The sequence below is a fragment of the Pantherophis guttatus genome, chromosome 2 (assembly GCF_059756535.1).
Source record: "Pantherophis guttatus breed Tessera chromosome 2, ASM5975653v1, whole genome shotgun sequence".
Taxonomy (NCBI): domain Eukaryota; kingdom Metazoa; phylum Chordata; class Lepidosauria; order Squamata; family Colubridae; genus Pantherophis; species Pantherophis guttatus.
Window position 1 is genome coordinate 113,906,118 of NC_142064.1, and position 23,754 is coordinate 113,929,871.

General features: G+C 38.4%; 1 protein-coding gene across 2 annotated transcripts; it reads left to right on the forward strand.

Moving 5' to 3' along the window:
• Positions 1-1,688: 1,688 nt before the first annotated feature.
• LOC117675622 (uncharacterized) lies at positions 1,689-23,281 on the forward strand. 2 transcript variants are annotated; one of them, XM_034434473.3, is made up of 12 exons: positions 1,689-1,818; positions 2,035-2,158; positions 7,540-7,674; positions 8,755-8,872; positions 10,773-10,823; positions 12,271-12,348; positions 17,581-17,637; positions 18,929-18,988; positions 20,186-20,250; positions 20,840-20,921; positions 22,201-22,259; positions 23,023-23,281. In XM_034434473.3, the coding sequence occupies exons 2-12, from the start codon at positions 2,109-2,111 to the stop codon at positions 23,219-23,221; spliced, it is 954 nt and encodes a 317-aa protein (XP_034290364.2). In that variant the 5' UTR covers positions 1,689-1,818; positions 2,035-2,108; the 3' UTR covers positions 23,222-23,281. The 2 variants fall into 2 exon arrangements, with proteins under 2 accessions (XP_034290364.2, XP_034290365.2); XM_034434474.3 differs by lacking the exon at positions 23,023-23,281 and having other exon boundaries at positions 20,840-20,928.
• Positions 23,282-23,754: the final 473 nt, after the last annotated feature.

Below are 23,754 nucleotides of genomic sequence, written 5' to 3' on the forward strand. Positions count from 1 at the left end.
CCTCCAAATACTGGCTCATCTTGCCTCTCTTACCCTCCACAGTAGTTATGAGCATTAATAGTCTCACTCTTGGGAGGACCCCTGGTCCGTGAGATAGGAGCGCAGACATTTGAGCAAGCACTCTGCCACTTCTTTTCACTCTGGGTTTGTTTTTGCAATGCAGGATACCATAAGGGGGCTCAACTAATCTATATCTTCCCTCCTAAAGAGAGATCTGATGGTGTCAACACATATGGGACCCAGGTTTTGAGGTGGGGTAAGGAAAAATTCCTGGAGTCCCTTGGCATGTCATTGGGGTTCACTTCAATATGAAATTGCTTATCCCATAGTTCAGGAAGAAATGCCACAAAGTAGTTGTTGCTACAGTTCCAGAATTCCCTCCAAGATAATAGGTGAAAAAGCCTAATAGATTTTGCCTGCCTTAGACTGCTGGGCTAAAAGGGGAATGTTAACTGAAGCACTGAAAATGATTTAATTACAAATTAACAAGAATTGGAAGGGACCTTGTAGGTCATGTAGCCCAACCCCTCCACCCCCCCCCCCCGCCCAAGCAGGAGACCCTACACCATTTCTGACAGATGGCAGTCCAATCTCTTCTTGAAAGTCTCAAGTGATGAAGCTCCCACAACTTCCGAAGGCAACTTCTGTTCCATTGGTTGATTGTTCTCACTGTCAGAAAATTTCTTATTTCTAGGTTGAATCTTTCCTTGTTCAGTTTCCATCCATTATTTGTTGTCTGGCCTACAGGTACTTTGGAAAATAGCTTGGCCCCCTCGTCTCTGTGGCAGCCCATCAAATATTGGAAAACTGCTATCCTGTCTCCCTGGTCCTTCTCTTTATTAGACTAGGCATGCCCAGTTCCTGTAACCATTCTTCATATGTTTTAGTCTCCAGTCCCCTAATCATCTTGGCAGTGGTGGGTTTCAATTTTTTTTACTACTGGTTCTGTGGGCATGGCTTGGTGGGCGTGGCATGGCATGGCTTGGTGGCATGGCTTGGTGGGCGTGGCAGGGGAAGGAAAGTATAAAATCTCCATTCCCACCCCACTCCAGGGGAAGGATACTGTAAAATCTCCATTCCCTCCCCAATCCAGGGGAAAGTTACTGCAAAATCCCCATTTCCTCCTGATCAGCTGGGACTTGGGAGGCAGAGAATAGATGGGGGCGGGGCCAGTCAGAATTTTTACTACCAGTTCTCCGAACTACTCAAAATTTCTGCTACCGGTTCTCCAGAACTGGTCAAAACCTGCTGAAACCCACCTCTGCATCCTGGTTGCTTTTTTCTGCATTTTTTCTATAGTCTCAACAACTTTTTAATAGTGTGGTGACCAAAATTGGATGCAATGGTGTGGTCTTACTATAGAGTGGTATTAGTGCCTCACTTGATCTTGATTGTATCCCTCTGTTAATGCAATTTAGGATTGCATTGGCTTTTTTGGCTGCTGCTGCACACTGCTGGCTCATATTTAGCTGGTTGTCCACTAAGACTCCAAGATCCCTCTCACAGTTATTGCTATTAAGCCTGGTTTCACCCTGTCTATATGTGTACTTAAGCATTTAAAACTGTTTCACTCATGGTCTGCTGGATGTGAGATGGGGCCAATGAAAAACCTATTGCCAGGACGGATTGGCTCTGGGATTAGGGCATGCCTTATGTTTGAGATGCATTGGAAGGTAGAATGGTAATGCTTGGCAGTTGGTTGCCAAGCAACATATTCCTATGTGATGGCAACTGGCCTAGGTAGAAGGTATATTTGATTGGCTGATTTGGTCACTAACGGATGTCCTGATGAATCTGACCCTGAGTGGCAGGTACCAGGTAAAGGCCTCAGTTTCACAACGCACAGACAAACATGCAAGTTGACCATACAAAAATATGACATATATCTGGCCAATTCTTCCAGACTGCATTTGTTATTTTTGTAACATGTTTGTATGCATTGGATCACATGCACAGAAATTTTGGGGTGTCCTCTAATGTAGTGTGTCTTCAATATTTCTAAATGCTTGAATAGTTTGATCTTTTCTTTTTCAGGGTCTCCAATCCATGCTTGCAAATGTATTGATTTTCTCTAAGAAAGAAATTGCCCAACTAAGGCATTGTGGAACATGAATATGGCACTGAGTCGAAGCAGCAAACTCAAGCAAAGAAGTCCTGGGTGTGTTTTAACAACTTTTCTTTGCAGCCTGATTGTGAGCAAGAGCTAGTTGTAAATATGGGATTTGGTCAGGCCATGGGAAATATGTTACGGAAAACAGATATCTTTAGCATACTGAATAGAGAGCAGTGCGGATCAAACTAGATATTTACACTTGTCTCTTCCCTGTACAGGAATAGCAATACCATTACCAACAATGGAACCATTTGGGGCTTTTCATACAGGTAGAAGAAACAAATTCAGCTTTCAGGAAGTACAGTGGATATAAAAAGAACATATTTTTATTAAAATGCAAAGTTTTTGAGATGTAAAAATCAAACCAAGATAAATAACTTCAGAATTTTTCCTCCTTTAACATACTGTAAGCTGTACAATAGAACCATCTGGGGCTTTTCATAGAGGTAGAAGGATCTAGACCCAGTTTTGTATAATGGTTACCATTTTAGACAGATTGGAGAGATCCAGGTTCAGGCTCAGAGTCCCGTTCAACCGTGGAGTTGGGTGACCAAATGAGCCAACAGTACCTTTCTGAGGACAAAATGGGAGATGTTTGATGTATATTGCCTACAGCTCTTGGACAAATTACAATAAAACAATCTCTTTGTTTCCATATATACTCCCTGTTTAGCCAAAGAAGCTTTTATCCCACTACACATCATATTAGAAATATGGGGAGGAACACTTGATTCACATTATTCCCTTTTGATTTCAATTACTCCACCCTCTCTTATCTTCTCTTTATATAAAGAATAGCAATAGCATTTAGACTTAGATATCACCCCATAGTGCTTTACTACACTCTCTAAGCCGTTTACAGAGTCAGCATATTGCCCCCAACAATCTGGGTCCTCATTTTACTGACCTCAGAAGGATGGAAGGCTGAGTCAACCTTGAGCCAGTCAGGATCGAACTCCTGGCTGGGAGTAGAGTTAGCCTGCAATACTGCATTCTAATCTCTGCACCACCAGGGCTCTTAAAGAAAATGTTAAATATGCATGGGCAAAATATGTTGGCTTCATCTTCACACAACAAATTTTTAAAAACCCTCTGTAATTGAGTGAATATGGTCAGTTTTAATTATAACCAGCTGTTTCCCTGAATGAGCAGACAGTATGTATTTAACAAGTTACAGACAGACAAATGCTTAGATAAACACAGAACCTTGAATTTTTAGCCAACAGAAAAGATTGGCAATAAGTTTAAATCAGAACAAGAAGGAACATTCTCATAGTATATAAGAAAGGAAGGAACAAATTCAGCTTTTAGGAAGTACAGTGGATATAAAAAGAACATACCTCTATTAAAATCGAAAGTTTTTGAGATGTAAAAATCAAACTAAGATAAATCACTTTAGAATTTTTCCTCCTTTAACATATACTGTAAACTCTACAAGGGGGAAAATGAAAACAATCTTACAATAACATTGCATAAGAGTGCACATCCTCTTATAAATAAATTGAATTAATCACATTCAAACTGATATTAAATAGTAATGCACACCTGCCATCAATTAAAATGACTGATCAAGACCTATAAAGTTCAGCTGTTGTAGTAAGATTTTTCTGATAGTTACTCAGTTGCTTCTTACAGCAAAAGCCATGGTCTGCTAAGAGCTTTCAAAGCATCAAAGGGATCTCATTGCTGGAAGGCAACAGTCAGGAGAAAGGTACACAAAATTTCCAGGGCATTTAGAGGGGGAAATGAAAATAAAAAACTTACAATAATGCAAACTTAAACTAGTACTTTGTGGAAGCACCTTTTGATTTTATGACAACATCCAGACTTTTGGAGTAGGAGCCTATCAGCATGGCACATCTTGCCTTGGGAATCTTTGCCCCTCTTCTTTGCAAAGGTGCTCTAAATCTGTTAGTTTGTGAGGGCATCTCCTGTGCACAGCCCTCTTCAGGTCACCCCATGACCTGGGGTTTTCAATTGGATTGAGGTCTGGCCTTTAGCTGGGCCATTCCAAAACTTTGATCTTCTTCTGGTGAAGCTATTCTGTTGTTGCTTTGGAGGCATGCTTTGGGTCATAGTCATCTTGAAAGGAGAAATTCTTCATTTTCAGCATTTTCGCAGAGGCCTGAAAGTTTTGTGCAAAATTGGCTGATATTTGGAACTCTTTATTTCCCTCTATCTTGACTAAAGCCCCAAGTTCCAATTTCAGAAAAGCAGCCCCAAAGCATAATAATGCCACCATGCTTCCCTGTGAGTATGGAGTACTTTTGGTGATGCATTCTGTTGCACCAAACATAGTTTTTGGTATTATGGCCAAAAAGTTCAACCTTGGTCTCATCAGACCATAACGCATTTTCCCACAGTCTTTTGTTAGACTTGATGTAGGTTTTGGAAATTGTAGCCAGGCTTGGATGTTTTTCTTTGTAAGAAAAGGCTTCCATCTTGTCACCCTACCCCATAGCCCAGACATATGAAGAATATAGGAGATTGTTGTCCTGTATACAGTGGTGGGATTCTGCCGGTTCTAGGGGGTTCGGCCGAACCCTTTGTTAAATTGCTGGCTCGCCCCGCCCCTTGCCCCACCCCTCCGCACCACTATTTATTGCCAATAAATAGTGGTGGGCGAGGGGTGGGCGAACCAGCAATTTAACAAAGGGTTTGGTGTTTTTTTGTAACTTTATTGGCCTGTGGAGCTTCAGCATAGGCTAATTAGCCCTTGCTTAGATCGGCCTCCCGACTCTCAGCTGATTTGCTCTCAGCTGTTTTGCTCAGGGCTCTGCTGCTTGCTTGCAAAGAGTGCTGGAGCAGATTTTTTTTCCCCTAGCTATGCTGAAAAACGAAACAGAAAGTAAAGCAGGCTGTTGGCTTTGCTGTTGTTGCAACGTTGGAAAATTAGGCAGATTTCTTTTCTTTTTCCTCACCAAAAAAGGTAGGTGCAAACAATGGGAAATTTAGGGGAAAAGAGGAGAGTTCAAGATTTTAAAACACAAAAGAAAAAAAGCTCTATTTAACTAGGGCAGCGGTTCTCAACCTGGGGGTCGCGACCCCTTTGGGGGTCGAACGGCCATTTCACAGGGGTCACCAAAGCCCTCTCTTGCCCCCCTCCCCATGCCTTCACTCACCCTCACCCTCTGCCGGATCGCCGTTCGCTGTTCGCTTACCCCGCCCACTCCCAATCTATTGCTGCCTCCTGAGTCCCAGCTGATGGCTAGAGGGAAAAAAACTGTTTAAATTCTTGCCGCGGGGCTGCAAAGGGCCGCCCTACAGCTGATCAGTGTTAAAAGAAAACAAATGAGTAGACCGGTGCCTGCAAAAATAGAAAAAACAGCCCCCTTCAGCTTCAGCATAGGTTAATTACCACAAGTTGATTAGATCGGCCTCCCGACTCTCAGCTGATTTGCTCTCAGCTGTTTTGCGCAGGAGTCTGTTCTCTGTTGCTAGCTGCAAAGAGAGCTGGAGCAGATATTTTTTCCCCTAGCTATGCTGAAAAAGCGAAAGCGAAAGTCAAGCAGGGTCTTTGCTGCAACGTGACAAAATGAGGCAGAGAGAGATTTCTTTTTCTTTTTCCTCACCAAAAAAGGTAGCTGCAAAACTACAAACAATGGGAAATTTAGGGCAAAAGAGGAGGTTCAAGATTTTAAAACACAAAAGAAAAAAAGCTCTATTTAACTAGGGAATTGTAATAATTGAAATACTATTAATTGTATATTGTGTTGAAAGCAGAAATGGTTAAGTTGTGGTTTGGAGGAATATATGGGGGAAATTATTTGGTTTATTATTATTGGTAAATATAATTAATTAATTTGTAAGGAATTGGATTGCATGAAAATAATTGGAATATTCATGTTCATATTGATTAATATACAAAAAAGATAGTTATATAACTAATTGATTTATATTAAAATGTTGAATTTGTATTAAACAACTGTATTACATAATTACATAATTAACCAATGTGAGGATGGATATAAAAATAGATGACAATGGGAAGGGGTATAATATAGAATAGAAGGGAAAAATTGAATTTGATTAAGATAAGAGATAAGGATGAAGGGTAATATTGTTTTTTTTTAAAAAATAGATGAGGAATAAATATGGCAAAAAGGAAATAGAGAAACTGTAAATTTAACTGAAATGACTAAACACTGTTTAAATTTGTGAACCCGCCAAATACTCTGTTCAAAGAAAATACATTGTATAGTTTGTATGTGTGTTTCTAATTATTGTTATTTATTCATATTTGTTCTCTTTTATTCTTTAAAATTTAACAATTCATTCTTTATCTTAATATCTTTATATTTGTTTGGGGTTGGCTTTCTTCCCTTTCATCTTTTTTATTGTACGCAATCTTTCTCCTCAAACCTACCACCTCTCTCTTTTCTTTCCTTCTTACTTTCTCTTCCCCCCCTTCTTTTCCTCCCTACTTCCTCTTCCTTTCTCCTTCTCCTCCTCTCTTCCTCCCTCTCTTACCCTCACTCCTACTCTAATTTTCCTTCCCTTCATTCATCCCTCTCTATTGCTGTATCCTTTTATGCATATGGACTACTCAGAGGGCTGAAAAAGTTATTTTTGACTGGTCCTCACACTTTTGACCAGTCCTCGAACTTACGACTGTCCTCACATTTTACGTTTTTGCCCTATCTTGTCACCATGGTGAAGAGAAGCAGTTGTGAAATGAGTGACACGGTTGTTAAGAATGCTACAATGGGCATAAATGATGACCAGTCATAAGTGCGAAGACCGGTCAAAAGTGCGAGGACCAGTCAGAAATGACTTTTTTCAGCCCTCTGGGTAGTCCTTTTGTGCATATGGACTACTCAGAGGGCTGAAAAGGTTATTTTTGACTGGTCCTCACACTTTTGACCAGTCCTCGAACTTACGACTGTCCTCACATTTTATGTTTTTGCCCTATCTTGTCACCATGATGAAGAGAAGCAGTTGTGAAATGAGTGAAATGCCGCAACGGGTATAAATGTGAGGATGGTCATAAGTGCAAGGACCGGTCAAAAGTACGAGGACCAGTCAGAAATGACTTTTTTCAGCCCTCTGTAGTCCCTATGCAGATAGCCATGCCTACTGGTCACATGACCAGCTAGCCATGCCCACCCGGTCACATGACCACCAAGCCACACCCCCAACTAAGCCATGCCCACAGAACCGGTTGTTAAAAAAATTGAATCCCACCACTGCCTGTATAGTACATAGCCAGTACTTGCCAAACATTCCTACAGCTCCTTTAATATTGCTGGAGGACTCTTAGCAGCAATTCTTATTTTCTTGTTGTATTTTCATCAATTTTGGAGGAACATCTAGTTCTTGTTTTTCACATTTATCAGTTGGAAAGGAAGTATCATTTCTGCAACCTCTCAGATTTACCAGAATGTCCCACATTCACCTCTCATCAACTTTCTCCCCTACAAACTCAGGAACTTTGAAGATGAGAATGCTTGGCTACAGGAATGGATCCATGAAGAACTTGCCCATGGTGAAGTCTGGCAGAAGGAATATGAGGCACTGTTAAGACATCAGACCCAGCTCTGTACCTTGCTACAGACCAAGAGGTGAGAGGCTGTCATGGGGTTTCTCCCCAATTTTTTCTGGCAATTGCTGATCCCTCAAAAAGCTGGAGAGAAAATGGGCACCCTTGAAAATTATTTATTCATAATTCAGCCTGACATTTTTCTATTTAGTCAACAATCAGGAATCCTTTGTTAAATGTAGAGAAAAGTAAGGTTTTACATTTAGGCAAGAAAAATAGATTAGGTGAAATGTGGCTCAATGTCAGTAACTCTGAGAGGGATCTTGGAGTCCAGGTGGACAATCACTTAAAAATGAGCCAACAATGTGCAGCAGCAGTCAAAAAAGCCAATGCAATCCTAGGTTGTATTAACGGGGGGATAGGATCAAGATCACATGAAGTATTAGTTCCGCTTTATAAAGCCTTAGTAAGACCACACTTAGAACACTGCATCGAGTTTTGTTCACCATATTATAAAAAAGATATAAAGACTCTGGAAAGAATATAGAAAAGAGGAACAAAGATGATTAGGGGGCTGGAGGCTAAAACATATAAAGAACGGTTGCAGGAATTGGATATGTCTAGTCTTGTGAAAAGAACTAGGACATGATAGCAGTGTTTCAATATTCGAGGGGCTGCAACATAAAAAGAGAGGGTCAATCCATTTTCCAAAGCACCAGAAGGCAAGACAAGAAACAATGGATGGAAATTAATCAAGGAGAGGAACAATCTAGAACTAAGGAGAAATTTCCTAACAGAACAATTAACCAAGCTTGCCTAGTTGTGGGTGCTCCATCACTGGAAGCTTTCAAAGAGAGACTGGACAGCCACTTACATATCTGGAATAGAATAGGTCTCCAGTTTGAGCAACAGTTAGACTAGAAGATCTGTTATGGCTAAATTGAAAGCAGTTTTTGTAGAGGTTTTTCTTTATTTTCTAACCGAAAAATACTGCAAGGATTTGCAAAGGTTAGCTGTTAGGCTCAGCTCAATGTATTGACAACTGTAAATGGAAGGGACACAAATTTGAAGCAAGGTCAGGATTCTTCTGAGTAAGGTGCGTCTGGGATTAAATTTTTGGCATAGGAGATGGTGAGGATACCTTCCCTTTTGTCCTTTGCAGTCTTAAGCCCCTGGAGAAGAAAACTCGAGCATTGCAAGAGGAGCTGGAAGAAATCCAGGGAGTTCTGCAGGAATATCAGAACCGAAGCCGTCAACGCCAGCTGCATATCCACAAGCAAGTGAGCCCCTCAGGGGACTAATTTAAGAGCTCTGCATTCTCTCCTCATTGTCCTCAGCTTCCCCTCCTTCCTCCTTTATCCTATTGTATTTACCCCTCAGGGTGGAGATAAGAGAATTGGTTATATGACATGGTTTTCTAGAAACCTTGGCCAATTTGTATTCTGGGAGGAAGAAGTTGGGCTCTTTAAACTGACAGGAACCAATAAAGGGTGTGGTTTTTTTGGTAATTTTTGTAATTGCTATTTCAATGTTCTGTTTTTAGTCTTCATTTCTGATAGCCAATGATACACCTTCTCCTTCACATTTAGGCATTCAACAACTTTTAAAAATACCCTTGAGTGAATTGATCACATCTAGAAAAGTATTCATGCCAGTATGTGGTTACTCATGATTCTATCTGATATGTAACATTTTTAATAAATAAAAACAGTATCTTTAAAGACAGGCATTCTGGTGCTCTCTAAATGTTTTGGACAAGAGTTTTGATACTTCTTTCTCATTCGTCATGCCATCTTCCTGATGAGAATCCCAAACCTGCCTTTTGTATATGATTGCTATGGCAAATGCAATAGAAATTGGATTCTTTAAAAAACTCTACTCTTTTTGAGAATTTCAGACTAAGGCCATTCAGATAAAGAAAATAGCGCTAAGTTTAATAAAAGTTTGAATTCATTAATTTAATTTATTTTTTTTATTTTAGAAAATTTATATTGCCACCTATTCACGCATGGTGACTCAAGGAGGCTTACACGAACATAAAAACATCAAATATAAAAATTAAAACTAATAAAAGAAAATAATAAAATAATAGCCCCCCACCCTGGCAACAACACATCACACAAGCCATTTAATGGGCTCCATCCAGTGGTGAAATGCTCCCGGTTCGGACCGGATCGCCCAATCTGGTAGTGATGGCAGCGGGTGGTTCGGAGAACCAGTAGCAAAAATCCCTGCCCTCCTCCCCCCACCCCATGCCCAGCTAAGCCGTGCGATCATCAGAGGGTTTTGTTTTTTTTACTTTTAAAAGCATTTTTTCTACAACGTCTTCGGCCAAAAAGGTTGTACAAAAAATGCTTTTAAAAGGCTCTGATGATCCCAGCTAAGTTGCCTGATCATCAGAGGCTTTTAAAAGCATTTTTTAAACAACCTCTTTGGCCAAAGAAGTTGTAGAAAAAATGCTTTTAAAAGATAAAAAAAAAGCCTCTAATGATCCCAGCTGAGCAGCGTGATGGTCAGAGGCTTTTTTTTTTACTTTTAAAAACAATGCTTTTAAAAGAAAAAAAAAGATTGCACGCCACAGCTGATCACCCCCCCCCCACACATACACACTGTTCTACTTACTGCATGCCTCCTTTTGGCGTGCACTGCACGCGTGCACCTCGCATTTGGTGCATGGTATGCACTGTGCATGCGCAGCCAGCGAACTGGTAGTAAACTGGTTCAGATTTCACCACTAGCTCCATCCCACTCTTCCCCAGGCCCACTGGCAGAACCAGGTCTTCAGCGCCTTCCTAAAGCATGTTAGAGTCAGGGATAGTCTAATCTCTGGGGGAATGATGTTGCAGAGAGAGGGGAGCCACCACAGAGAAGGCCCTTCTTCTGGGTCCCACTAGGTTTATCTCTCTAGGAGGATGGGACCCACAACATTCCTTGCCTCCCCACTCTAGTGGCAATCTTAGCTGCAGTCCCCATGTCTACAGGATAGGAATAACAATAATAATAATACTGATTTACTGTACATAAATTGCATAAAGCATGCTGAATATTCTAAAGTGCGACAGAGTATGATTTTTAAGTGTTAATAGTGCTGATAATAAAAAAAATACAAAACTAAAATTGTTCAACAAAAAAAATCTGAGCAGAGGGATTAGATTGTTTCATTTCTTTGCTAAATTGCAGGAAAAGGAAAATCAGAAAATGGCTGAGATAGTTAAAGAACTGGAAAAAAAGGTGAGTACTTAAGAAAGGGCAGAGTTCAAAAAGATTGCTGCCCTTATTCTAGACTTCATTTGACTATAAAATAATTACTTTGGCTTACGGTTATCACTTTATGCTCCAAGTACAATAAATCATAAACTTGAAAAATAACAGTGGCATATCAGATGAAATAGATTGACATTACAAATATGCCAAATTTCATTAACCAACATTTGAATATGCAGCATTTAATTTGCAACCTGAAATAGAAATTGGGCATTGTACCTGCCATTTGACTCCTGGTGATTCTATGGGATAAACCCATATAGTTTTCTTAGCAATTTCATGGAAGTGGTTTCTTATTGCCTCCTAAAAAAAAAAAAATCCCAGCTCCGAGATTTCCTGTTAGTCTCCCATCCAATTATTAACTAGATATGCATTTGAAGATCTGCTAATTTTGGTTAGTTGCTGCCACCTAGCAGTGATAGCAGGGATAATCATGCGGAAACCTGGAAAAATAAGTGAAGAGCTTCCTCTTTTGATGGGAAGTGGGGAAGGGTAAAACCTTAGAAACAAATGTAAACGTAAAACCTTAGAAACAAACCTTAGCAAAACACCAAATGCTAAATAAGAAACCAATTATAGCCTGGTAAGAATGGTGAGAATAAGTCAGCAATGCAATCCTGAATTTGAGATAATGCTTACTTGGGGTGGCAATTTTCAGCATGTAGGAAGATTCATTATGTCAATAAAAAGACACCAACTTCATGTTAAATATGTATCAGAACTGTACTTAGATGGCTAAACATCTTTGGATATACTGTATGTTGCTTATCTAGCATTATTTCACAGTTGTGATTACATAATGAATGGTGATAGCACATATAGGAATTGTATGACACTATAAATCTAATCTGGCTTCAAATATAGTTCAAATGAATCCAAAAATTCAGATCAGAAAAGCTAATGCAGTAGTCTGAATAAATGATTAGCCACAGGGGCTCTATTTATAAAGATAAGGTTAAATTTCCTGCCTTATATAGGATTCAGGATCTTTGCTGATTTCAGAAATCTGGAAAATCTCTTTCCACCCACTGCTGTTCTTATTCTTCCAAATCATATTAAGTTGGACGAAGGTTGGCCACCTCTGGTTCATAGGGATCCTTTTCTGAAACAAATGGGGGAACAAGCATATGAACATAGCAGGAATTGTCTTTGATACGAGATACTTCATTTGCTAATTCTTCAGAAAGTGAAAGTTCAGCAGATGCAAAAAACATGTTAGTCTAGGAGAATCTGTTCTTGGCTCATCTCTGAGAGGGCAGGCTGATGTGGAAATGTATGCAAGATCAAACAAGAAACTAGTATCCTGCTTCCTACAATAGTAACTATCTAACTGTGAGCCCACATAATGGCACTGCCTTCTTCCCAGCTATGAAAACTTTGGATTCTTTTTTGCAATAATTACATACATACATAGGTCTTCAAGCAACAGCTGGATGAGCAGTCCAACAAAGATGTTCTGAAGGAACTCAGATCAGAAGGCAATGAACTGAAGGTAACTTTCACATGCTTTATATATTTGTCATAAGGACCTACTAGATTAGGAAATCAATACAATTAATGTAAAACTGATCACAGAATTTGGTAGTAGTGTAATAGAAATTCTATTAGTTGATTAGTTATCTTGTGTACTTATTTTATGCACACACACACACACACACACACACACACACACACAGAGTTACCTACTAAATACAGTTCTGCTTCTTTGAGTAACTGTCTCTTCTCTTTCACAAGATCCACTTTGCACCTGGCTAAAGAGAAATACACATAAAGCCTATGAAAAGGAAAGAAAACAAATACTGTACCTTTACAGGGAGGATACATGGGATGAGGGTTTGGCTAACTGATGAGGACTTATAAGTCCGAAATAGATCTATCTTAGTCTCCTAAGTCTCCCAATGGGCAGCAGAGTGTTTGCTGGCTGCCAGCAAGTTTTTCTGCCAGGTGGGAGACTTATATAGATCTATTTCCAGCTCGTTTGCTTTCATCAGTAAGCCACACCCACATCTAATGTATCCTCCCTGTAAAGGTATAGTATCTATACCTTTAAAAACACACATAAACCCTACGAAGAAGTAAGAAAATATATATATATATATATATATATATATATATATATATATATATATATATATATATATATTATATATGTCTTTTTCTTTTTCGTAGGCTTTTATGTGCATATTCTTTACGTAGGTAAAACCTGGCTAGAAAGAATATGCGCATATATATATATATATATATATATATATATATATATATGCATATATATGCATATATATATATACAACATTCTTCTAAACATTATCTATTTTTATTTCGGTTATCAATCCACCTATACCATTTATCCCACACCGCATAGTATTCTGAATCCTCTCTTTCTTTTAATTCTAAAGTTAATTTGTTCATTTCGGCACGTTTGAATATTTTTTGAATAATTAATCCCTCTGGTGGTACATTATTTCCTTTCCAATATTGTGCATAAGCTATTCTCACTGCTGTAAGTATATGTAAAATCAAATATCTTATTATTTTATCATATTTAGTTTTTAGTACACCCAGGAAAAAGTTTCTGGGATTAATTTGATTTTACTGTTAATTAATTCTTGAAACCAATGTTGTATTTTCCTCCAATACCTCTTCGCTTCGGGACATAGCCACAACATATGAAAAAAGGTACCTTGGTGATGATTACATTTCCAACACTTAGGGCTTAAGTTCGGATATATTTTCGCCAATCTTGCAGGTGCTAAATGCCACCGATATAGCATTTTATATTGATTTTCCTTGTATGCTGCCGATTTTATTAATTTATAGTTTTTATTCCAAATAAATTCCCATTCATCTAAATTTATATTGTGCCCTATATTTTTGGCCCATGCGATCGTTGGTTCTTTTACCACTTCCTCCGCTCTATCAAATTCTAATAAGTAATTATATAGTCTAGATATTAATTTTCTTTCCGGGCCCATCAATAATTTATCTAATTTATTTAATTCTAACTCAATACCAAATTCTTCCATATCATTCTTGTATCTGGACTGTATTTGTAAATATGGCCACCAATTGATAGATATTCCCTGCTCTTTTAAAACCTGATTACTTTTGAGTTTTCCATGCTTGTCTAATTTTTTTTTAGTCTAATCATTTTACTAATCTCTACTGTATTGGGATGGATCATGGCTTCCATGGTTGATAACCAGCTTGGGATTTTCAAATACTGCTTCCTCCTTACTTCTTCCCATACTCGTATTAGTGCTTCTTTAATCTTATCTCTAAAAACATATGTTTGTGTCTTATTCTTTTTGTCCCATATAAAAGCATGCCACCCTTTTTGTAGGTCATGTCCTTCCAAGGTTAAGATTCTTTTATCCCTTAAAATCTCTTATCCAGACTAGAGTGGCAGCCATATGGTATATTTCCCATGCCGGAAGACCGAAACCACCCCTACATCTACTATCCTGTAACGATCATAATTTAACCTTGCTTTTTTCCCCGCCCAGACAAATTTAGTGGTAATTTTATTAAGTTCTGTAAAAAAAAAATTATCTAATGGAATCGGTATCGTTTGAAATAAATATTTAGACAGGATGTTCATCTTAATAGATGATATCCTGCCTAAAAGTGATATTTGTAATCTCCCCCATTTTTCCAGATCCCTTTTTATTTTTTGGACCAAGGCCACATAATTATCTTCTTTTAGAGATGAGCATCTCGCTAATAGCCAAATCCCTAGGTATTTAATTTTTTTAACGATTTGTAAATCTAATTCCTTTTCTAATTCTTTTTTCTGAGTTATTGTTAAATTTTTGACCAGCAGTTTAGTTTTCCCCTTATTGATTTTAAATCCAGCTACTTCCCCATACATTCCTATTTCTTGCAATAAAATTGGGCCAGATTCCAGAGGTTCCTCAATAATAAATGCCACATCATCTGCAAAGGCCTGTGCCTTATATTTCTCTCTTCTAATCTTTGATCCTTTTATCTCACAATTTGTTCTAATTCTATTTAATAGGGTTTCTAATGTTAAAATAAATAATAATGGTGACAGCGGACACCCTTGTCGTACCCCTTTTGTTATCTGAAAAGTGTTTGTAGTATCTCCATTCACTATTACCTTTGCCCCTTGTGATTTATATATTGCCTCTATCATGTTCTCGAATTTAATTCCAAATTTCATTAATTTAATTTGACTAGTCATAAATTGCCAATTCAGATTATCGAAGGCTTTTTGGGCATCCAGAAAAACAAGAGCCACTTGTTTTTCTGGATGGGCTTCATAGTATTCCAGGGTGTCTACGATTATTCTAGTATTGCTTCTTATTTGTCTGCCCAGGAAGAAACCATTTTGATCTGAATGTATAGTTGCGTTTAATATTTTTTTCAGCCTTTCTGCAATTATGTTCATAAATATTTTGTAATCAACATTTAAAAGGGATATCGGTCTGTAGTTTTTAATCTGACTTTTATCTGTACTTTCTTTCGGGAGTAGTGTAATATATGCTTCCCTCCACGATTCTGGTATCTTCACCTCAAATAATGCTTCATTACAGATCTCCAATAATGTTGGTTCTATAATTTCACCTAATTTTTTATAAATTTCTCCTGGGAGACCATCCGGACCTGGTGTTTTATTATTTTTGAGTCTCGAGATTGCCGCTCTTAATTCTTCTACTGTTATTTCTTTATTCAACAGTTCTCTTTCATCCTCCCCTAACGGTATAATCTCTTTTTCCCTTAAGTAATTGTTGATCTTCTCCATTGATATATTTTCTTTATTATAAAGATCTGTGTAGTAACCTTGTGCTATTTTCTTTTTCTCTTCCTTGTTATTCTGAATGTTCCCCATCACATCTTCCAATTGTTGAATAATCTGGGCTTCTCTTTCTTTTTTCAATTTGTAGGCCAACCACCTTCCAGTCTTATTGGCATGTTCAAAATGGAATTGTTTAGAGTGTTTTAGGTTTTTTGTGATTTCATCTTGCTCTGATAAATTTAACTTATGTCTCAGTAGGGTCAGCTTCTCTTTGATTTATTCGTCTCCTGTTTTTATTTGGAATCTCTTTTCCAAATTACCAATTTCTTCCAGAAGAGTATTGTGGATTTCTCATTTTCCTTGTTTTTCTTTGCGTTATAGACTATTGTTATTCCCCTTATATAGGCTTTCATAGTATCCCATAAATTAGTTAAAGAGGTATGCTGTTTTTTATTTTCTTTAAAAAATAATCTTAATTCTTTCATTATCCTTTCTACATACATTTTTTCTTTTAATGTTCGTGGATTTAGCACCCATCTTTTAGTTCTTTTTTTGGGGCCTTTCCATGTTACCTCAAGGGGGTTATTATCTGCCCACGAGTTTGGGGGGGAAATCTCAATTTTTTCTATTTTTAGTCCTAATTCTTTGTTCATTCATAACATGTCTATTCTGGACCAAGATGCATGGGGATTAGAATAAAAAGTGTATCTATTTTCTTTAGGATGAAAAGTTCTCCATATATCTATTAAATTCAGTTCCTCTGCCATATTAAAAAATGTTTTGGGTAGTGTATTTCTTTTCTTCTTATTGTCTTTACTGCTGGTGTAATCTTTTTTAACTTCTATAGTATTATCCCATTATAATTGCCCATGATACAAATATTCCTGTGGCCTATCGTAATTATCTTTTTGTGTAGTTTTTTATAATAATCCCCCTGGTTTTTGTTAGGCGCATAAATAACTACTAACAAAATTGATAAAAACCCTCTCTTTATTTCCACCATTAATGTTCTTCCTTTAGGATCCACATATATTTGTTTAGCTTTTATTCCTCCTTATGTGTTTATTTATTATGCCACATGCTACAGCTGCTAGATTTATTAAGACGAGGTAAGATTTTCATATGCAGCAGGTTATTAAACTAATAGTACTCTACTGCTGCCCCATTCCCTACAACCAGATGCTGTAGCTGTTGGGCAGTGACCAGCATGGGAAATAAGAAGTCTGCTAATTCCTCTTTTATTCTTTTCCAGGAAGTGGGAAAAATCTGAATGGAGATAGGAGATCTCTGTATGTTTCCTCATGGGGAGAAAAGAATGAGCTTTCTTGAGCATGGAAGAGTCCTCTGAGCAGCAATATTGTGCCCATAGTTGGTTCCCTTCTGTTTCCCAAAGTATAATAATGGAAAATGTCCCTACTAGGAATATAAGTTTAAAGGCCACCTCTTTCTGATTAAGCTTTGAAGTAAACCTGCAAAGCCCCTGCTTCTATGCACTGGAGAGGCTACCCTGTTTTGCTGCTCTTCAAGAATGTAGTCCCTGGGTATTTCCTTTGGTATGAGTTGTCAATCAAGTGCCAGAGATGTGCATCTCAGTGCTTTAAGAAGTAGGGTGAAGCACTGAAGTAGAATACATTAAAATGTGTTGTTGAGGTGGAACATTTTTGTTTTGCAAAGTACAGTATTTAGTAGGGCAATTAGAGCTACTAGGGAAAAAAATATGTCCAAGTTTTCATGTGTGAAGAAATTGAATGCATTCTTGCGGTTCTGAGAATATAGTTTCTCACCAGCTTACTCACTTGTGGAAGACAAAAGAGAACTACTGTATTGAAACTAGAGCTCCACAATTGTCCCAGGTTTGGGACAGAAATAATCTTGGATACTCAAGATATAGTTGTGACTGTGTCTTTGCATTTGAAGACTGGAAGTTGCTGCAACTATATTATTATAATTTTTTCTCCACCAACATAGAGGCACTTGTTTGAATGGGAAGCTCAGTGGCAGACAATGTATGACAGGATCAGGCAGGTAAATCAATTATATTTTTGGTTTCAAAGCTCCTGTGTTTTTTATAGCAAACTAAAGTATTCAAGGGTCTCTGAGAAAAGTGAGTCAAAGCAGGGTGATTTTTTTTCAGGTCTCTATAATAGCCAATTTTGTCAAAGTTCACAACCTATATATATTATTCAGCAGACAGGGTTATTGTTCAGTAGCTATCTCAGCTGCTACTGCCTGGATCCTTCCAGTTATACTTTAATTTGAGAGATACGTCATTGCTTAGAAGCAGCTTCTAAGACTATAAGGTCCATTTATTCATAATAAAAGCAGCATTATGGAAATATTGAATATAAGAATTAGAGACAAAGGCTCTGATAGTACATAATTTTAATTTTCCACAAAGCTCAGCCAGATGCTTCTGGGAAGTCCCCAAATATTAATGTAATAGTTTCTTCCAATGCTTTTTCCCAGAAATAGGCACTGGGTGGCCTACTGCATCCCATACTTATACACTATACAGCCATTACAACTAATTGCTAGTATCAGCCCAGCCGCCCCAGCTCCTCTGAAGTTGTCTCAAATTCATTCAAAGCAGTCCAAGTTCGTAACTATCACTGCCTTATCTTCTGATTTCCTCTCCATCTTCAACATTCAGGCTCACCAGATCATTCTGAATTCTAGAATTATGAAATAAACAATACGTACCTTCCTCCCCTGTGTTCACTGTTCATTATGCACTGTCCTTCAAACCCAAGAAAGACTGCGTGAAGCCTTTCTTCACCTAATATCTGATCAACCTCCTCACTGTATGGAACAAGCTGCCATGATGTGGTTGAGTTCTTTTTTACAAGAAGTGGTTAAGCAGAGGCTGGACAGTCAGTGTCAGTGACATTTCTAGGGGAACCTGCACTGGGCAGAGGGCTGGACTATATAATTTCTAAAGTCCCTTCCAACTGAAAGATTCTACGATTCCCAAAATACCAAAATACCACTTTGATGAAAGAATAATAGAACATAAATACATGTTAATATAATTTCAAAACCTACACTTTTCAGTTATATATTTTAGCAAACTGGTTAGTGGTTAGCTAAATATTTTAGTTTTGTATAATACCGTATATTAACGTTAAAGAAGTATAATACAAGCCTGTTCACAAAGCAATTGCAATTCTCCCTGTAGCTTCTAGAAGAGTAATTATATATTAATACTATGAGTTTTTAGCATGGAAGCACCTCCAAGTTCATGCCCTCAAAGTATGCATGGCTCATTTTTTTTCTACATAGGAATAAAATAAAAGTCTTCTGATTTTTGGCATTTTAGAAACAGCAGCATATTGAGAAACTGAGCACAGTAATCCAAGGGCTGTCTCTGAAGAGCCAGGTATGACTCCCTTTAGGCCCAAACTTTGTTGCCTGCAACAGAAATGTCACATATATGAAGCTAACAGAATCCATGCAGGATCAAAGGGAATCACAAAGTAAAAGTGAACACAAATGAGGCACTGCACTGTCTTCTAATAATAAGACATAGACTTAGAAAATGAACACTGGAGAAGTGTGGTCCAAAAAACCCCCAGCAAAGATAGGCGCTTCTGCTTTGGCTTGATGCAGAAGGTAGAAGGTTGGTGCAGGAAACTGGGAGAGAAGGCAACTGGGTGAACAAAAGCTTGTTGGGGCTTCATAGAGACTATGGCTTGGTGCTGTTAGGGGAGGTGTGGGATCCATGTGTAGGAAACCAGAGAAGCTGGGGCACACAAGGTAGCGTAAGTGACCAAAGGTCTGAAAAGGAAACAGCAAAGGCATTGAAATGCTTCTGCTTCAGCTGTGATGGCTGGGTGCAAAAGGTGAAAGGTTGGTGCAGCTGGGCAAGCAAATGCTTGCTGGGACAGACTCTGGTGACTGAGGCTTCCCAGGACATGGCTAGCAGCTCCAGTCACACATTTCTGGGGCCACTTGCCACCTCTCAACACAGGGTGCAGGATGGCCAAAATACAGTTGGGGGGGGGGATCAACGGTGTTGGGAGTTGGAGCCTGTCCCTTATCTTACTGAGGCTTGGGGGTGGGAGGGACCAAACCTGGAATGGCTTGGAGTGGGTAGTTGCATAAAAAAACTGCAATTCCTGTTTAATGACTGTAATGGGGAGTGCTGGGATTGCCATCATATGTTGATGTGGTCATGTGACATCTTGCTTTATGACCACAGTGATTATGACAGCAATCCTGGTCCGAAGTGAGACCATAAGTTTCGGACTACCTATAGCTGCCACATCAATCTAAGTGCTGAAACAATAGATAAAAGTTGAAGATTATGATGAAAATTGTGTCTGCCAAATTCCTAGAAAAATCCTCTCTTATGCTTGATTTCAGGTTTAGATTATCTTCAATTAGAATTAGATGGCATATAATGAATCCAATATAAAATATCAAGGATTAGAGATCTTCAAATTAATCTCTCTTCCCGTATCCTGCCATCTTAGGGTTTTCAAGAGAGTTGAAGCCTAGCTGAACTAGTGTAAAAACTTAAGATAAAAAAAAAGAAAGCCTAAAGCAATATTGTTTTCTTTCTAAATCAATGAAGGAGCTGCACCGACACATCACCTTCTTGGAAGACAATGTGGTGGAAGTTCAACAGGAAATAGCACTGTAAGGATGACTAATCAATCCTCTTAGTTGGCTATGATGATCAATTAATGAGCTGAGCATAAAAGACTTAGACCAAATCTTGGCCAAAAATAGTATGGTCACAATTTCTTGGACTTAGTGCCTCATCTGTAAAACAGGAATAGCAATAATATCCATTTGAGGGTATCTCAACAAACGGGCCTTGGGAATGTAGGCTTGAAATAAACAAAAGCAGAGAGAGATTCCCATAATTTTTTTAGATTTAGCACATGTTCTCATTGAAAACATCCTGTGATGGAATTAGTATTGGAGTTTCCTATATTTGACAGTGGAATTGCATTTATTTGCAAGAAACATTATGTTTTTGTGTGTGTATGCATGCATACATAAGAGAGGAGATATTTTTGGAGACTTCAAACTTTAGTTTAATCAGCATCTTAAAAGACCTAGAAGGGAAGTTCATATTTTCCTATTAGGTAAAGCAAGAATAGGTTACAGAGTTACAAATCACAAAATATTCTCTCCAAAGTTGCATTCTCTCCTGTTCTGCTAAGCTTGTTATGCATAGGGAAAACATAGCCTGCCTTTTTACTACTGTGTTCTATTTTAGTTTGCAGAAAGATGCACTGTTTGGAGAAATGATGACCTCGGCAGGGGGCTTTCTTTGGGAGGAACAAGTGTGTGACCAGATGGTATGAAGTATGTGGTTGTGTGGTTGCAATTGTTCTTAATGCCATCCTCTTCCAAAAACAAAATTCTGGATGAGTTGGCCAGTGCCTTCTCCAACTAGTCCCCTGCTTTGAGATACTTTGGTATTTTCCTCTGACCAGTCAGTATGAAAGGGGCTGTAATGCTGCCATCTTTCTTGTTTTTTAAAAAAATGATGGCACAGGATCATGATTTCAAGAGTGAAGAGCCAATGGGATAAAGCCAGAGTCTGTATCAATGGGAACCCTGACATTCTGACATGCACACTATAGACGGGGGTTGCAATGATTTTAAGTACGTTGGAGCAGAGCTGGAAGTTAATACTTGTCCAAAAGGGCCTAGGACAATTTGCCACAACCAGCTCCCCATGGCCAACTTTCCGCAGGATAACTTACCATGGGACAAGAGTTACATTAACATCAAAGAAATGGTGGAACAGAATAATTAAAGAAAGGATGCAAAAGGAAGGACAAAATGAAGTGTGAATGACAAAAATTAAAATATGTTTAAACATTATTTTAAATAATTAAATTGAATTGTTGAGTTAGCCATGGCGAGTTGGCCGCAAGTCGGCCCTGACAAATTGGCCATGGTGAGTTGGCCACTGCGAGTTGTCCCATTCTACGGCCACAAGACTGGCAATTGCACTTGATCACACAGCTGTAGAACCAGCCCAGGACACCTGCAAATCCTATCTTTGGAGGGCCTTCATCTTTGCCATTTTTTTTCTGTTTGATTCTTGCTTCTTAAAGGGGAAAGAAACTGTCAAAGGATACTCTTTATTTGCACTCCACTACAGGTAGCCCTCAATTTATGACCACAATTGGGACTGCAAGCAATGCAGTCATTGAGTCACCATGTGACTGGACCTGATTTTACAATTTTTGAATTGTGATCATTAAGTGAAATATGCAGTCATTAAATGAATCCAGCTTCCCCAATTGACTTTGCTTGTCAGAAGCCTGCTGGGAAAGTTGCAAAACATGATCGTGATCGCAAGACTGTACAACAAATGTAAATGCAAGCGGTAACCCAGTGCCCAAATTGCAATCATGTAATTGTGGGAGTAATGAGACTATTATAATTCTAAGGATGGATTGCCACTTTTTCTATGGCAATCGTAACTTTGATGTGTTGTTAAAAAATGGTTATAAATTGAGGACTACCTACATGCTCTGTTCTTTGAAATAAAGCACACAATGTTCTTAACAATTGCTTAGTGGGATTCTTGCATGTCACATTTTGTTTTTCCTATTCTCTCAGAAGAGACTTCCAAGTCTGGAACTATACAGAAGTACTTCCAAAGGCAAATGCTCATCCATGTAAGTGACCAATGGACTATCAGAGATGATTGTTAACATTTTAACATTTGTACAATATTTTAATTATCTGACTGTAAGCTGCCTAGAGTTTCCTTGGCAAGTTTGGTGGCATATAAGTCTAAAAAATAAACATGCAGGTACTGTAAAATAGGTAGACGCAAAGCAGAAGAGTTGGAGATGGGGGAAATGGAAAAAAAGGAAAGGGCATTGGCTGTATTCACACAAGCTTTAACCAGATTAGTAGAAAACCAAAAACTGAATTGCATGATGTGTAAAATTTACTTAATCTAAACTGTTTTCTCCCCAATATTGTGTTAGGTGTTTTCTATACTTTAGCTTTAAACTAGTAATCTCCCATGAATAAACCAGATGGAAATAAAGCTAGTTTAAGAAATCCCATTCTGGATTTCAGTTCCTTCGACTGCTTTGGCTATGATTGTGGCCTGTTATTCTGATTGGTGATCCCACCCCCACCCCCCTTTTAAACTTCTCCTGAATTGATTAAAAAAAAAAGACAATACTATGGCTTTACCATCTTTTCTATCCATTGGCTATAATTTAGAAGAAAGTGATGACTCTTTTCAATTTCACCTGGTTAACAAAAAGAAATGGTGCCTTCTTAGCATTATTCCAATATTAAATCAATGACTTGTTTAAAAAAATGAAGACAAAGTAAATCCACCTTTTCATTGTTCCACCAGGAACCATCAGCTGTATTTGATCCTGTTCTTGTGCCATGTCATTCTTTCCTTTTTTTGTGCAGCTCTTTCCCACGTCCAACTCTCCAGGCTGCTTGGAGGCTGCTGTGGGCCTCAGCCAAAGTCCTGCTTCTGATCCTGCTGTTAGCTCTGCCTCTCCATTTCTTTCATGGTGGGTACTCCAGGCAGCCATGCCTGCAGCTGCACTCAACACCCCTGCTCTACATCCAGTCCAAGCGGTTGTTTCCCCCTTTAGCTTCTTGAAGGCACTTATGCACCCATCATTAATGACCTTTAATAAAACTGAATAACAATCACTACAAACTTCTGTTTACCTGAAATTGAAACCAGATCTGATGTTTATTGTGCAACTTTTCTTTATGATGTGGTTGTTGTTTTTCATTTACAATAGCCAGACTAGAATATCTGGTCTCAATTTGGAACCACAACTTTATTATTATGGTTCGTCGCACAGTCAGCCAGATATTCAGACTGGGTTTGGCATTTTTGTCTACCTATCGAATCCTTTCCAAGGACCTAGGATAGGCAGATGTGGATGTCTGATGGGGTTCCAGGTATTGTTGCAGGATGGAAGCTGTTCCGAGTAAAGCCGCCTTTTGCAATTGACTGATGGCAAATTTGTCAATGCCAATGGTTGTTGTTGTTCTTCTTCTTTGAGATTTAATCTTCAATTTGATTCATAGTCTGGGACTGGTAAAAACCTAACAGTTCCAAGTACTAACCAAAGAGCTAAGAGATGTTAGTGTAGTGTCTGAGTATATATGCAGTTCTGAGTA

Excerpts from the sequence above, each read along its gene's own strand:
- LOC117675622 (XM_034434473.3), top strand. The coding sequence starts at position 2,109 with ATGAATATGGCACTGAGTCGAAGCAGCAAACTCAAGCAAAGAAGTCCT. Across the intron at positions 10,824-12,270 it reads TTAAAGAACTGGAAAAAAAG|GTCTTCAAGCAACAGCTGGA; the intron begins GTGAGTACTTAA and ends ATACATACATAG. Across the intron at positions 20,922-22,200 it reads AACAAGTGTGTGACCAGATG|AAGAGACTTCCAAGTCTGGA; the intron begins GTATGAAGTATG and ends CTATTCTCTCAG.